Source organism: Solanum lycopersicum, chromosome 5 (assembly GCF_036512215.1).
Source record: "Solanum lycopersicum chromosome 5, SLM_r2.1".
Lineage (NCBI taxonomy): Eukaryota > Viridiplantae > Streptophyta > Magnoliopsida > Solanales > Solanaceae > Solanum > Solanum lycopersicum.
This window is the reverse complement of record NC_090804.1, coordinates 4,975,384-4,992,463: the sequence shown is the minus strand read 5'-3', so window position 1 is coordinate 4,992,463 and position 17,080 is coordinate 4,975,384. Positions and strand designations below refer to the sequence as shown.

The 17,080-nt window shown below is 31.8% G+C and overlaps 4 protein-coding genes across 7 annotated transcripts; 3 read left to right on the top strand and 1 right to left on the bottom strand.

Annotated features, from left to right (window-relative positions):
* The first annotated feature begins 358 nt into the window (after positions 1-358).
* On the top strand, positions 359-2,146 carry LOC101251776 (protein SLOW WALKER 1). The gene has a single exon (XM_004238954.5). It carries the CDS (start codon positions 359-361, stop codon positions 1,958-1,960), a length of 1,602 nt encoding a protein of 533 aa, XP_004239002.1. The 3' UTR covers positions 1,961-2,146.
* Positions 2,147-2,300: 154 nt separating this feature from the next.
* LOC101251473 (uncharacterized) lies at positions 2,301-5,814 on the top strand. 4 transcript variants are annotated; one of them, XM_010322505.4, is made up of 4 exons: positions 2,467-2,522; positions 2,612-2,691; positions 3,894-4,175; positions 4,627-5,814. In XM_010322505.4, the coding sequence occupies exons 2-4, from the start codon at positions 2,663-2,665 to the stop codon at positions 5,498-5,500; spliced, it is 1,185 nt and encodes a 394-aa protein (XP_010320807.1). In that variant the 5' UTR covers positions 2,467-2,522; positions 2,612-2,662; the 3' UTR covers positions 5,501-5,814. The 4 variants fall into 4 exon arrangements, with proteins under 4 accessions (XP_069153661.1, XP_010320807.1, XP_019069578.1 ...); XM_019214033.3 differs by lacking the exon at positions 2,467-2,522 and adding an exon at positions 2,931-3,018 and having other exon boundaries at positions 2,639-2,691; XM_069297560.1 differs by having other exon boundaries at positions 2,301-2,691.
* A 964-nt stretch (positions 5,815-6,778) lies between these two features.
* On the top strand, positions 6,779-8,818 carry LOC101251181 (uncharacterized). The gene is made up of 2 exons (XM_004238952.5): positions 6,779-7,157; positions 7,607-8,818. Exons 1-2 carry the CDS (start codon positions 6,841-6,843, stop codon positions 8,481-8,483), a joined length of 1,194 nt encoding a protein of 397 aa, XP_004239000.1. The 5' UTR covers positions 6,779-6,840; the 3' UTR covers positions 8,484-8,818.
* Positions 8,819-12,132: 3,314 nt separating this feature from the next.
* LOC101250888 (uncharacterized) lies at positions 12,133-13,249 on the bottom strand. The gene has a single exon (XM_004238951.5). The coding sequence runs from the start codon at positions 13,125-13,127 to the stop codon at positions 12,237-12,239; it is 891 nt and encodes a 296-aa protein (XP_004238999.1). The 5' UTR covers positions 13,128-13,249; the 3' UTR covers positions 12,133-12,236.
* Between the last annotated feature and the right edge of the window lie 3,831 nt (positions 13,250-17,080).

Sequence of the window (17,080 nt, the reverse complement as noted above, 5' to 3'; positions counted from 1 at the left end):
CTTCAACTTTGAACGTATATCAATAGATACTTAAATTGTCATAAATAAATAGACACAAATTTTATATGACGAATCGCGTAAGATGCACGTACGTCCTACACGACAAATCGTGAGAGAATAAGCTCATTTTTGTTCCCTTCCTATTGCTTTTTAGATCAAAACTATAGATGCACGTGTGTCCTACACGACCAACGATCAAACTATTAATTAACGTGTTTTTATTCTTTTTTACATAGTTTAAGGGTATTTTTGACTATTTTCCGCAACATATATAAGACCTCTAATATTGAGAATGATAAACCCTAAGACCTTAAAACCCTAATCATATTCAGCCGAAGTTTTCTTCAGAGCTTCAACAATGGCTGAAACTCAATCAATAGCAAGAACTTTCCCAGTGAAGCCAAAATTGAAACCCACTTCAGCAAATTCATCTACACCAACCCTTGAATCAAAGTACTGGAAATCCTTCAAAACCCCTAAAGAAATTCAAACCCCACAAACACTTGTTTCTTCAATCAACTCCATTGTCTTCTCTCCAACATCTCCTCACGATTTTGCCGCCGCCCATTCCGCCACTGTTTCCATTTTCTCCGGTAAAACTCTTGAACCCAAAACTACCATCTCCTCTGCTTTCCGTGATACTGTAACTTCAGCTTCATTCCGATCCGATGGTCGTCTTATCGCTGCTGGTGACCTTTCCGGTGCCGTTCAAGTTCTCGACCCCAAGTCCCGTGTCCCACTTCGTCGGCTTCGTGGCCATACCCGACCTGTTCGTGTTGTACGTTATCCGCGGGTTGATAAGCTTCACCTTTTCTCCGGTGGGGATGATGCTATTGTTAAGTATTGGGATATTACTACCGAGTCTAAAATTTACGATCTTTTGGGGCATAAGGATTATGTGAGGTGTGGGGATGCTTCTCCTGTAAGTGATGATATGTTTGTTTCTGGGTCTTATGATCATACGGTGAAAGTTTGGGATGTTAGGGTGATGAACTCGGGTGCGGTGATGGAGTTCGACCATGGAAAGCCTGTTGAGGATGTGATTTACTTGCCATCTGGTGGGTTAGTTGCTACTGCTGGTGGTAATTCTGTGAAGATTTGGGATATACTTGGAGGTGGGAAATTGCTATGTACAATGGAGAGTCATAACAAGACTGTGACTTCGATTTGTGTTGGTAAAATTGGAAAGGAGAGTGGTGAGGAGGCGCAGCAATATCGGATTTTGAGTGTTGCTTTGGATGGATATATGAAGGTGTTTGACTATGCTAAGTTCAAAATTACTCATTCGATGAGGTTTCCGAATCCTCTAATGTCTGTTGGGTTCTCGCCTGATTGTTCAACAAGGGTGATTGGGGCATCGAATGGGACATTGTATATAGGCAGAAGAAAGGTGAAGGAAAGTGAAAGCATGGAACTTGGGGATGTTGGTGGCTTTGGTCCGGTAGAAGTGCCTCGGAGGCGGGTGTTGAGGCCATCTTACTACAGATATTTTCAGCGGGGGCAAAATGAGAAGCCCTCTGAATGGGATTACTTGATTAAGAAGCCGAAGAAGATAAAGGTGACGGAGCATGATAAGTTGTTGAAGAAATTTATGCACAAGGAAGCTTTGTTAGCTGCTTTGAATGGGAAGAACCCGGAAAATGTGGTAGCTGTTATGGAGGAATTGGTTGCTCGGAAGAAGTTAATGAGATGCGTGTCAAACTTGGAAACGGAAGAACTTGGTTTGCTTTTGAAGTTTCTGCAGAGATATTCAACCATGCCTAGATTTTCAAGGTTTTTGATGGGCTTGACAAAGAAAGTAGTTGAGATGCGAGCTGAAGATATCAAATCATCGGATGAACTGCGTGGTGACATTAGAAATCTTAAACGAGATGTGGAGGAGGAAATACGATTACAACAGACATTGCTACAGATACAGGGCATTGTTACTCCTCTGCTCAAGATTGCTGGAAGGAGATGATCATATTGCTTATCGGCGTATTTGTGCCATCAGATTGTAGTATTCCTTCAGGAAATTTTGTTCTATTACATAGAATTTTATTTTTCCTTTCAACTTGTTAAAGCTAATGTTTACAATTTGGCTGAATTGGATTAGAGTGTATTTTTGTTGGTGGATGGAAATGAAACTTAACCATGATTTCTTCTTCGCTTTGATACCTTGTTGAATTGGATGAAGTCTCTCATTGTCTTATGCTGTTTAAGTCCTGCATTCTGATAGTGGATCATTCACTGGTTGAGTGGGAAACTTGAATTAACTATCTTGTTGCTTGTTTGGTTACAATGACTAGTTAGGTCCTTTTGCTCACTTCATCTGCCCGTAGAACTATCTTGTTGCTTGTTTGGTTACAATGACTAGTTAAGTTCTTTTGCTCACTTCATCTGCCTGTAGACATTTGTACATGGATTTGTTTCATGATTGAACACTTTGAGCATGGTTTCATCTGGCTGAGAACATGTAAAATCTTTGCAGTTTCTATCACCTGGTGGGACTATAGTATAAGCAATTATGTGGCTTCCAGGAGGTAGCCGATTTGACTAGAATGGTTTTTAACTTGTGATTTCATAAAGTTTGTACATATTGAAGTCATCTTCAATTTTGCTTTTTGTTCAGGCTGTTGTTTGGAGTTTATCAAGAAAGGGAAGACTAATTTGCATTCAAGGGATGAAGAAGTTTTGGAAGAAACTGATAAAGTATGTTTTCTCAACATTATCATTGTAGTTGTTGTCACCCATACAAATAATCCAACTGTAGATGTTAAATCAACCTGCAGTATCACTATGGAGAAACAAAAGTTTATATTTTAGCTTTCTTTTTTGTCAAAGTACGGTGATATACGCAGTGCACTGCTTATTATACCGATTAAATTGCTTTGCATCAGTTCTTTATAGATATTGTAGGCTACTTATTGATTTGTGAACTGTACATCTAGTGTAAGCCATCCTACATTAGTCTCAAGTCGGAGAAAGGAGTATTAACTAGAAGAAGGATGATGGAACTGGTGACATTTTCTTAGGCAGGTATTTATTGCTTTCATGTTTGCCATTGAAGTGAATATTACTTGTACCGTCTTAAGCTTTGATGTTTGATCAGTTCGAATGTGAAGGTGATTAATTTCCGCCAATAATGCCTTACATTTGGTCTTTCTGTGGATCTCCCATCCTATCCTAGATCAGTATGAATGAGATAGGTTAATAACAATCAGTTGCTAATTATACTTGTTACTTTGGTCTTAACGGAATCATAAGTTTTAGGAAAAGGATCAAGAACATTTCTTAGGGAACTTCGAATGCCCTTATCTGGTTCCAATGATTCCATTGATTTTTGCAATATTTAAAACAACAATAAGTTTTCTTTTTTTGCTTTCTGTTAGCCTTAGGTTGACTTTCTGCAGCAAACCACACAGGTTCTAAGTGTCCACAACATTGCTTGTGTTGAAGGATATAATTGAGATCATATAGTTAAGGTTGAAAAGAATAATTTTTTGTTCTAGTCAAATTATAATAATAATATCTTGTCATGTTTCTGAGTAGGTATTACATATACCTACGAAACCACTAATATGTACAATATTCTAATAGATTTTTTATTTAGGAAATTCCTCTCAACCTTCTTAGTAACAGCATGACAGGATATTTAAATACAAAATTGTTCTGCTCCAGTAAATATTCTTGTTGAAAAGTCATCCCAAGACTAGAAAAAAAAGGAACTTATCAACATGTTAGCTAGCCAGCTGGTTCTATGCCCAATAAGAGTTGCCTTAGTTGAGTAATCTCATTAAATTTGACTTTTCTTAATGCACATATCAAAAGAAAATATATAGACAGAAATTAAAAGAAAATGAAATTCATTTGCTGAAAATGTATGTAACAAGGCCTCTTTCTTACTACCAAAGGAATCCAGATGCACTTTCATTACCTCCTGAAGGTCCAAATTCAGGTTACTTGGTGATTCAAGATGAGGAATCTGAAACATATTGTTGTTTTGGACTTTGCAAAAATTATGATATCATGGACATGCCTATCCCTCAGAATAAGAAGCTGACTGTTCGATATGAATCGGGTTCTGGTGAGAACAGGAGCGTTAGCAGGGACGAAGTGATGTTCATTCCAGTTCTTAACAAGCCATTGTCTTCCAATCAGTATTATGCTATCAAGCATCATGGAAAGCGCAAAGGGTATGCTGTTATTTTATTTGCTCTTCTGATCTTGTATGATATGATAGTTTAATTAGGTGATTCGATTTTTTAATTAAGAAGTTGACGAATTAGTGAGTTAAATGAGAGGTGAGGATCTATTTGTTACAAAAGGGTGAACATCTGAAAAGAGTCCATTTGCCTTTACTATATTTTGGAATGGATCATGACTCAATCTACTACTGCATAAGATACAATTGATTCTGGCAAAATTCTTGTCTGGATTATTTCATCTTTGATAAACCAAGGTACAAAGAGTTCAATGATATCATTTTCATCAGAAAATTGTTCTGTAGTGTAATATAAAACTACATAGTTAAATTGTTTTTGGCTTCAAGTTTCAATTCTTGAATTTTTTTTTGAAACGCCTTTATTACAATTTTTGGACTGGCCAAAGTAATGGATCTTACAATTTCTGAATGACTTTTTGTAGACAAGCATTTACTTGTTCAACGGAGGAAGACAAGCAAACCTGCTGTTTCTGCACATGTATACAAGACGTTAAACCGAAGCCATTAGATCCAGAGGAGGCATATCAGCAGTTTGAGATATGTCTATATGATACAGGTTGCAATGTCAAAGGTAACTTCTGTGCCAAGTCTCTTGCTCCAGATGGTTTTCCACCATACTTTCTAAGGCGAAAAGGTTGGCATCTGAGTGCCGAAACTCCTAAAAATTATGAACTCAATGATGATGCTCTAGGCCTCAATCCTGAGTTGAGGCAACAACTTCCACAGTTCAATGTCACATCACCTTGTAAAAGTTCTGAAGTTGTAGTCGTGGGGAAATGGTATTGTCCTTTTGCATTTATCAAAGATGAAACAGAACTTAAAGAACAGATGAAGAGATCAATTTTCTATGAAATGACACTTGAGCAGAGATGGGAACAGTTCTTCACTTGTCAAAATGACAAACTTAACCAAGGGAACTCAGTACTTGTGGATGTTGCACTTGACACACAAGTTGTCCTTATTTCCGGAAGTGATAATAAAGCAACATGGGATGATAGAAATGTCGTTGAAGGAGTAATATGGTTTAAAAGCTATGGTAAAGATGGAAATGAAGTAGCAAGTTTGGGATTGAGACGTGAAATAGTTGAAAGAATGAAGTGGGAACAACAGAGAGGTGGATGGCAAAATCAAGGGAGGATCAAACAAGTCGAAGAGAACAGAGAAAATAGTAGTGGATGGAGAAGATTCACTTGCTATGTTTTGGTTGAGAGGTTTGTGTTGAGAAGAATGGATACAAGTTTGGTAATGACTTATGATTTCAAGCACATTAACAAGGTTAAAAGTATATGGGAGTAAGACAGTATGATACTACATGTGGTGTTGATGTTTCTGTGTGTACGTGTGACGACCTATGTTGCTTGAACTCCCAAAATTACGCTACTCTTGAAGGATCTAACACGCATCTGATGGCATTTTTGAGGAGTCTAAGAACATACTATGTGAATATTTTTTTTTATTAAAGGTTTAAGCTATGTATCAAACTCTATCAGTGTGAATTAACAGATTATAGTAGGTTATGTATATTGAGTATGTCACATATATATTATTGTATCTCATGTATATATCTTATATATTCCAATTTGGTGAAGAAGAATCCTGTTGATGGTTAATTTTTTTAGCACTTGTTGATATAATCAAGATATTTGATTTAATATAGAAGACCTTTCAACCAGCTGATTATTTTGAAACAAAATCAATTTTTTAATGAATATATTCTTATCATCTAGTATTTTTACACCTAAAAAATTCAATATAATATATTGGTGTAGAAAGTTCTGATTGTAATATCATGAAAGGACCATTGATTTGTAAATATTGTCTTTCACGCGAATTGTCAAGTAGGATAATTGTATTTATTTGTTCAACTTTATATAAGAAAAGAATCTACTTATGCACACTCCAAGTTGGACGTCCTTACGTTGCTATAGCCATAAGCTATGGAAGCTCTAGCTCGCATCCGTAGGGGCCCGCCATAGGCCAAAGTGGGCTCAACAGTCTCATTTCATTCGGATTCTTTTGCTTTTGTCAAATCTTCACCACAACTATTTGGTTTACCGATATTATTAAAAAATCTCATGCTTACGTCATTATTATTATCTTTGTTTAATTTCAAATTGAAGCTTCTCTAGACTCAACGAGAACAACTGGTCACAGGACCGGCTCAAATATTAGGCCACTAAAGCCCCATTTTTTCCTAATGATGTATTCTGTATACATATTATGGTATAGTTTTTAGGTATTATAGTATCATTTCTTACGTGGCTATCTATTTTCTTTTCACGATTAACATGAATCCACATTATTGTAACCTTATGAACTAGTCAAATAACAATCATAATACCTTGATGCTTGAACCATATCAACATATTGAAACTTCCAAGATCTTCTAATTTTTTTTTGTAATTAATATAAGTTTGAGTTGTGTAACACCACTACCATTATATACATCTAATATTCTAATAGATTTTTCAGTTAGGAAATATCTCTCAACCTTCTTAAGAAACAGCATGACATGACAGTTAAATTTATAAAAAGGAACTTATAAACATGTTGTCTTAGTATATATGCATATATATCTTCAAAAGAAAACTTAGATAGAAATTCAAGAAAAAAGTTTAACAAACTCTTGGTGAAAAATGTATGTTACAAGGTCTCTTTCTTACTACAAAAAGAATCCAGAGGCACTTTCATTACCTCCTGATGGTCCAAATTCAGGTTACTTAGTGATTAAAGATTCGGAATCCGAAACATACTGTTGTTTTGGACTCTGCAAGAACTATGAAATCATGGACTTGCCTCTGCCTCAGAACAAGAAGCTAACCATTCGATACGAGATGAGTAATGGTCAGAGCACGAGCGTTAACAGAGACAGTGTAATGTTCATTCCAGTTCTTAACAAGCCATTGTCTTCTAATCAGTATTATGCTATCAAGACTCAGGGAAAGAACAAAGGGTAATAATTATATGTTGTTCATTATTTGACTCATTTGTGCTTTAGTTGTGTCTGTTAATTGTACTACTGCATAACATATACTGCATGCGCGGACTCTTTGAAAATGTCTATAGATGCTTGTTGGATCCTTCAAAAGTAATGATGTTTTGGAAGATCCGACAACTTTTTTTGCAGAGTCTGAGCAACATATAGAAAAGCTGCTTTAGGCTGCAAGTTTGGAGTGTGACCAGGGGCGGAGCTACATTGCATGAACCCCTTTGGCGGAAAATTACATTATTTATACACGATTAAAATGAGTTTCTATGTATATATAGTATATGTCAAACCCCCTTCAGCTATCTATTCTATAGATTATGAACCCTCTTATTGAAAATTCTGACTCCGCCTCCGAGTGTGACATGTTGAATATTTTTTAGACTGATTAAGATAATCAATATGGTGTTATGCAGACAAGCATTCACTTGTTCAAAGGAGGAAGACAAGAAAAGTTCTTGTTTCTGCAGATGTGTACGGGACGTTAAACCGAAGCCATTAGATCCAGAGGAGGCACATCAGCAGTTTGAGATATGTCTATATGATATATGTTGCAAAGGCAGAGGTAGTTTTTATGCCAAGTCTGTTGCACCAGATGGTTTTCCACCATACTTTATAAGGCGAAAAGGTTGGCATCTCAGCGCCGAAAATCCTAAAAAATTCGTACTAAATGATGATGCTATAGGCCTTAATGCTGAGTTAAGGCAACAACTTCCACAGTTCAATTTTGCATCATCTTACAAGAGTTCTGAAGTAGTTGTTGTGGGGAACTGGTATTGTCCGTTCGTGTTTATCAAAGATGGAACAGAACTTAAAAAACAGATGAAGAGATCGATGTTCTACGAAATGACACTTGAGCAGAGATGGGAGCAGTTCTTCACTTGTCAAAATGACAAAATTAATGAAGGGAAAAATACAGTAGTTGTCGATGTTTCACTTGACACACAAGTTGTCCTTATTTCCGGAAGTGATAATCAAGCAACATGGGATGATAGAAACGTCGTTGAAGGAGTAGTATGGTTTAAAAGCTATGGTAAAGATGGAAATGAAGTAGCAAGTTTGGGGTTGAGACATGAAATAGTTGAAAGGATGAAGTGGGAACAACAGAGAGGTGGATGGCAAAATCAAGGGAGGATCAAACAAGTCCAAGAGAAGAGAGAAGATAGCAACGGATGGAGAAGATTAAGTTGCTATGTTTTGGTCGAGAGGTTCGTGTTGAGAAGAATGGATACAAGTGTGGTGATGACTTGTGATTTCAAGCACATTAACAAGGTTAAAAGCATATGGGACTAAGAAAGTATGACAACAAATGTAGTCTTGATGTTTTTGCGTGCATATGTGACCTATGTTGCTCGGACTCCTAAAAGATGTCACCGCACTTCCATTGACTCCGACACACATCCGATGACATTTTTTAAGAGTCCAAGCAATAAATATTTTGTTCTGGTGCTATTTGTTGTTTCATTTATTTCCATTACAATTTGCTTGTAAAGGTCTACTTCATGCTTTAATTATGTTTTGTTATAGAAAGTTTTGACTGTAATATCACAAAAAGAGGATTGTCGTACGACAAGTGTGTTTACTTGCGTTGAACGATATAATGGAGATCATATAGTCAATGCTAAAAAGATTGGTTTGTCTGCATTAAATAGGATATACTATTATTGACTATCATATGAGAAGTAACTCCTATGTCACATAATGTTTGTAAACCTCCAAAAAAAAAAAAGGTGTGTAGCAATGAACTTTGAAGAAACCTCAAACCAGATGAACACTCTGACAATCCCTCGATCCGCCCCTGATCATCAATATATATATCCATCTCAATTGATCAAATTTGAACAGTTTAAATAGATCATATTTTCATGAGCTAATTTTATCGTCCACAATATCACGAAGGGACATGCCATTTTCATACCTAAATGTTTGGTAGAGTCAAAATATTAACTTGACTTACCTTTAAATATAATGGGGTTGATTGATTTTGGCTCTACTTGCACAAATATGCCTAGAAAAGAAACAAGTCATGAGCTTGTTTTGGTAACATATATTGTTATAGAAAGTTTCGATAGTATATAATATCAAAATAAAGATGAATTATTCGTAAATGTTAGTTTTCGAATAAAATTGTGACACTGGTATTCAACTATATTTTGATTTATTTTTATTCGTACTTGTTTATATCAAAAGAATGCAAGATGTCTTTCATATAGAGACGAAATCATAAAAGCTGAACAAAAACTTGTTTTTTCTTATTAGATTGTAAACGATTATGTATACATATAAGTTTTTCAATATAGATTTGATTCAAAATTATTGAACTTGATGGCTTTTAAGACTGGGTTACCTTGATTTTATCATAAAGTATTTGTTTTCGATGTTTTTAAGAGGAAATTTCATATATAGCTATTAGAATAAACTTAATTAGGCTCCTTAGCTATAGTTTGCATTACGGGCTATAGTTACAATTTAAATGGCTATGGGCGCGGTGTATTTGTATAATTTGCAATTATGTGTTATTTTAAATAAGACGGAAATTCAAAGTTTATAAAAGATAATGACGATAATTTCGATCCGTTGGAAAAAGGTAAACGATCTCTTAATCCACGGAATAGTATCTTTTAGACTTTCATACCAAATATGACTTCCGTTTCTTTCCGTAAATGTATAAATTGATTTGTATCAGGTATAAATTATTGTTGATTTGTATAAATTAATTATTTTTATCTCTAATTGTATAAACATATTCTTCAAAAGTGGTTTATATTGGTATATTTGTATATGTATAATTCTATTTTATTTAAATAAGTTTTTGATATGTATAATTGATTGATGATTGTAGTTTCTATGGAATTAATGTTTGTATAAATTAGTTATTTACGTAGTGACAACTGATTTATATTTGTATATTTTGTATATGTATAATTTACATAATTTTAATTTTTTTTTTTGTGAAATTAGTGTTTGTGTATGTATAATTAATTGATAGCCATTTTTTCTGTGAAACTATTGATTGTATCAATGAATTATTTTCATTTGTAATGGTATAAAAGGAGCAAGGACAAACGATATGTACTTAAATATTTGTAAATGTATAGTTTACAGCGTATCTGTACTTAAATATTTTTCAGATGTTTCTTCATCCATAATTAAAATTGTATCTAGTTATAAATCTAAAAAAAAAAGTATATGAAATTGCAGTCATATACAAATACAAAACAAAAAATAAAAATAAAACCGTCTAAAAAAGGTTTGGAAAAAAAAAGAAGTAGAAACTTTTTGAGGGTAAAAAATTGAAATTTTCAAATTTGAAATCAATTTATGTTAAGGATTTTGAGGAGAAAATAAGGTAAAGAATTATGAAGACAGAGAAAGAATCATTTGTATATACGAAAAGGGACAATATACACGCTTATACAAATAAGAAAGGTCAGCAACGTAATTGTAACCAAAATTTGGTGGCAAATGATATTTAAAATAAACTATAGCTATAATGACTAATTGACTAGTATAAGTTTATTTAACCGCGTAATTTTCTTTTTTTAATATGTCAATTGCTCCCTATTTGAGAAAAAGAATCAAATATATCATCCACTTTCTTATTATTATTTATTTTTGACAATTCAATAATTTCTTGAGACAAATTATTTTAGTGTCAAGATCATAGATTGGTCCCAAATCAGAAAAAAAAAATAATAAAAAAGACAAATAGCAAAACTCTTCTTTTTATATACCAAAACAAAATTTTATCAAAGCAACAAGATCTAAAGGTAGGGCAATAGTTTAGATTTGGGCTTTTAAATGTTTTTTGGACCACAAAACCATTGTGAGTAAAGCCCATTTATAGGGTCAGTTTCATTTTCTGAAAGTGACTCAAAAACCTCTGTGAATTGACACACATTTATATTATTCATTCAAATATTTCAAATATCCAATATCGAAAAGATTTGACCTATGTTGCTCGAAATTTTAAAATATCGTCAGTTGTATTTTGGAATTTTATAAATTTAGAAATAAGTAGAGGATCTAATATGAGTGTGATGATAATTTTAAGGAAAACGTAAGAGTATAGTAAAACATATTTGAGGTAGCGAAAAATTTAACATTGGAAAAAGGGTGCATTAAAATAAATTTTATAACATTTATTCTGAATTAAAATGATCACTTACTACGTCTTTCTTTGATTAATTAGTACTTGTTATTTCATTGCTTCAGTTATTATAATATGTGTTGTTGCTATATTATTTTTCAATTTCAACTCACTGTTTATTAGTGCATCTTTATTTTTCATATTTGATTTTGTCATATTTTATTTGTATCAAGAAGTATCGAAAACATCACTAACTTCATGAGATAGGAAAAAGACCACTTAACCACTACCTTATTCTAGGTTCCCCACCTTGTTGATTTTCTTTTAACTTCTCCCAACAATAACCTTAAATAAAATGTTTTTTTTGTTATTCATTCGCTTCAAAAGTAAAGTCAAAGCATGAAATTTTTATGAACTTTTATATTCACTTCGAATCATTAATTCATATTCACGTCGCGTAAAATCTATCGAAGAATTCCTACTAAAAACAAATCATTTTCAAAGCTCAAATTCAAAATATCTATACATACCAACAAACATACCTTGGCAAAAGAAAAAGAGATCATTATTTTATATCTACCAACTAGAAAGATTAAATCACAATTAAAAAGAAAAAGGGAAGTAAACTAAAATTAAAGCAAATCAAAGGTGCAACAACAACATATTCAGCGCAATTACATAGTAAAGATAAAATCTAATATTTACCTTAATTGAGATAGAAAAATTATTTTTTTATAGATTCTCGATTCATTCATAAAATCAGTTTAGAAATAAACTTAATAAAAATACAAATCGCAATAGAAAATAAAATAAAAAAACAGATAGTAACAGAACAATACTACAAACACAGAGTAAAGGTAAAGTTTGTATATTTACTTTGCTTAGTAACAACAAAAGTAACCAAATCTAGTACTTAAAAAAGAACAAGATTATTGCAAATCTAAAATTACTTAGACTTAATAATCAAAATTACTATTAATTTCATCTCTTTTACTTTTCTTGAAAATCCATTTCCATACTCTGTTCCCTTTTCCATTTTTACCCTTTTTCATCATTCTGTCATATTCATTCATTCTACAAGATCCACTTCTCAAATTTCCAGATTCTGAAAAAATATCAAATTTTGTCTCTGATAATAAATCAAGTTTCAAATCTATAAAACCTGAATCATCATCACCATCATTATCCGTCGTAGTAGTTCTGTTGCTCGAATTCTTTAAAAATGTCGAATCGAATCCTTTAAAAATAGTGTTTTTTTTAAGGATTGGCAACGTTTTTGGAGAGTCGGAGCATTTTTTCTTGAAATCATCGAATAATAAACCACCAGTAACATCAGAGATTTTTGCACTTGAAAATCTGTAATCACTGCTTCCATCATCGCCATTACCACCGCCACCTCTGAAGCTACAGAGTGATCTTGATCTTGATACAACTCCCTCAATGGGACCTGAAATTTCACTGTTTTTCTTGAAAAATCTCTTGATTTTCCAAAACCCATTACGATTCTTCTTGATTTCAACACTGTTGCTACTGCTCCTCAGCAAGATTACTTGCTCTGTTTTGGAGGTTTTGCTCTGTTTTTCGTTTTCAAGCAAAAACGAAATCCTCCCAACACTTCCAACATCGAAAGAAGAAGAATTTGTTTCTGTATCATCGGAGAATAATTGATCGGAGTAAATTAGATTGAGTAATTTGTCTTTGAGACAAGAAGAACAAATCCCGATTGGGGATGAATTTGGGTGTTGCATACAGGGGATATCTGATGAAACAGAGTAATTGAAATCTGAAATTTTGATGTTTTCACCATTAATGGCGTCTGTAGCTGCAGCTTTGCCTCTGTCTTTCATGGCGATTTCTTGATTTTGTTGTGAAGAAGATTGAAAATGAACAGAGGATTGAGTGTGAGCTTCGGAGAAAATAAAAAGAGAATGGAGACGTTCACTTTACGTTTGTTTATGAAAGATATAGAGACGGGGTGGGTGGGGTAGGGTAGGGGTGGGGGTGGGGTACGAGATAATATTTTTTTTTTCTTTATCAAAAATTTTTACGCATCTATATTATAGTTTGACTAATTTGAACATGCGTGGGAATATTTACTTCGTAGCGGACAATTACTTAAGACACTTTGTATTTGGTCTGATTTGTTATCTCTAACGTTTATGCTTCACGAGGTTTTATTCAAACATCTTAAACACCTCTTATTGTGTTGTCTGTCAATCGCGCTTATATGAATAAAAAAATTAATATTCGCAATCAAATGAGAATCGACATATCATTTTTCTTATTAAAGCGTGAATACATAAATTTTGTCTTAACTCAACATTTTAAGTTTTCGTGTTTATTCTAATTTGTGAAGTACATGAATTGGAATACAAATTAGATTCACACCATTTGAATATTGAAAAATGGAAAAAATTAAAATAGAGAGTATTTATTTGGAAAAAATATTAAATATGAATGGGATTTTTCATGTGAGTATCTATCCTAGTCAACTTTTCAATTATTTTTTTTCCGAAAGATATAAATGCAAAATTCCATAATAAAAATGAGAATGTATTAAATTAGAAAAAAATAATTAGTTGGATTTTTCATGTTATTATCAATCAGAGAGAATAAAAATAATGCAAAATGCCATAAAGAAACTTGAAAAGAAAAAGTAGTACGCAAATCTACATGATTTTATCAAATAATTATCCTTTTGTTTTCTTATATTTTTATTAATTCAGAATTTTTAAATTTATAAATTTTAAATTTTAATTTTTTTAAGCATATGATATGTGGAGTTTTATTAGAGGGGGGCAAGTGGGAATGGAAGTTGAAAGTAACAAATCGAGAGGCATAACTATTTTTTTAATTTTGTCCCCACCATTTTGAATTTTATTTTTTTACAATAATGTTTCATTATAATTTATTAAAGAAATAAATATGTTCACCTTATACACGTGTCCCCTTTGACATGTTTATTTTTGTATTAGAATTTGGACCCCCCTAGCTACTTGTAACATGAAAATTATTGGTTAGGATAATTGAGATTCTTTCGCTATTAATCGAAAGTTTTTAAATTTATATTACAAAAATTAAAGATTGTGATTAATATTAAATAGAAAAATCTCGATAATTAGTGAGCATCTCAACTAGAGCCATTTTATATAATACTTTAGTAAAGTGTAATGATGTTTTGTGATAGTTAGATAAAGTTAAGTGGTTTTCGATTTTGAAAAAAAAAAGTTTAGTAATTTTATGTAAACAACGTTTTAACGATGTGAGAAAATAAAAATTAAGTGAATTACAAATATGAAATAATTTAGTATGATTTAAAATTATTTGATATTCCAAATTAAAACTAAAATGTGCTTCTAATAATTACCATACGAAGCTTCATGATTGATTTCATTTGACTTGTTAACATCAATTCGACTAACTTACTCATCGTAATTATTTATCTATTGAGATTATAAAAAATATTGTTTTTAGACTTTATTTGTTTTTCTTTTTATCATCAAATAATAGTCCACCTTATAGATATACGTGGCAGTATAGCGAAATAATTGTTTCATTCTTAATTATAAGTTTTAGATTTGAGTCCTGAATATAAAAGAAAGTTGTGTTACGAGAATCACCTCGAATGAAGTCCTACAAGGTGTAATCGAAATTTAATCGAAACACCAACACAAACTCCAAACACCGAATGAAAAACAAAAGAAATAATATATATATATGTGTGTGTATATATATATATATATGTTTTTATCCATATGATGTTTTAGTTTTATATATAGTACAATTTTAGCATTTTCTTCTTGGACTTAACTAATTTAAGTGTTTAATATAACGTTCATCTAACTTTTTTTCAATCTATTTAGATTCATCAGATTTAAATGTTACAAAATTTGGTGACACACAATCAAAGGGATATTGATTTGAGTATATATTTATAGGCCACTATCTCAACATGAAAAAATGAAATTGGAATGTGTAGTCATTTTAGATATATGTATGTGTCGTGTTGTAGTGGATTTACTCATTTTACTTCAAAGTTGTCTTTGTCTTTTATTTTTTTTCACGATCTTTGATATTTATATTAAAGCTCAATTTATATGAATTTATATAACATATCTAGAATTTGAACGGGATATGATTAGAAAGAAGGAATCTTATTCATCTCATCTCAATATTCAGTGCAAAGGCGTCAGAGTTATCTTAGACGAAAAGTGGTTTGGTGCATATCCTTCGCTAGAAAATTATATGGGGTACAAAGGTTAAATGTTAGTTAATATAAGTGTGTATGTAATTTTGCACACTCTTAAACAAGTGAAAAGAAAGTTTATGCACGCTTCGTCAAATTTCTGGCTCTTCCAGTACCTCGGTGGTACCTCTTCTAATTTCCATTGACTTGCTTTTGTTTCTCGCAATTTTTTATATTTATTTTTAAGGGATGATTAATCTGAATTTATATTATGTAACGCTTGCTAAGGAAGAAACACTCTTCATGGTGATTTTTTCTAATACATAAAGTTTGAATTCAAAATTTCTAATTTATTTATTCTATCTCAATCTTTGTTGTTGTCTCTTCTTTCCGTTGTCTTCTTTTATTTTTCTACGGTATTTTATATTTATATTAAGATCGAATTAATTTGAATTTACAATTTATAACGCTTACTAATGAAGAAATATTTTTTATTAAGAATATTTCATATTTAGAATTTAAATATGAAACGTTATATGATTTAAAATATCATAATAATCTTTGGTGATGTTTCTTTCTTTCCATTGTGTTTTCACTTTACTATGCTTGTAGTCAGAGAAAACTTGATCAAATTAGAGAAAGATTCATGCATTGATTTGAAAGGCATTTCAACTCAAGAAATTAAAATTCAAAGTTTATCAAAATTCAATTTATAATTCATAGGCTAGAAGAAAAAAAGAAAAATAAAAAAGCACTCAATTGATTGCTGGTTAGGAATAAATTAAATTAATACATATAAGATGTAGCACATTAAATACGGTACTGTTTTTGATTACTATCTTATAACCCCAAATTAATACATTATTTTATATTAAAATTAAAATAATTATCCTTATTTAATTTCTACGTAACTTAATTCTCTATCGACCGATAAAAAGTACACAAAGTGAACTTATAATAAGAGGAAAAAGAGTCTTAATTCTTGATATATAAGCAAATATATGACATGATATTTTATCTTTAAAATTATTCGTTAGGTCAATTATATTAATCGAGTTCACTTGCTATGCCTCGTCTATAGATTTTTTTTATAATTAGGGTCGAGTCTAAAGTATCATGATCAACATGTTTACATAAATGTAGTAAATTTTGTATATGTATTAAAAAGATGATCTCAATTATTATTATACGTTAATTTGAAATTATTTTAATAATTTATAAATTTAAATTTTAAATCTGCTTCTCGATAAGTCTCCACCACATATAGGTGCTCATTTTTTTTTTGCCTTTTGGCCTTGCAAATACACACACGTGTGTAGTATCTTTGAATAGAAGCAAGAAGTCTCTTTTTAGAAATGGCATTAACACACGCTTGAGGGTTTCATTCTTATATCACGTGATTCATATTGACTTGACACATTAGTAAAAAGTATCGATAATATAATCAAAAAAAAAGTGATAAAAAAAAGTTTTGATTTGCAAAAATAAACAAATAGATTAAAATGTGATCTATTTTTAATATAAAAATCAAGTAAAATAAAATGAATAAATTATATCATAAGTTCAATTTATTTATAGGTCAGCGCCTAAACTATAGCATGTTTGGTATTTGCT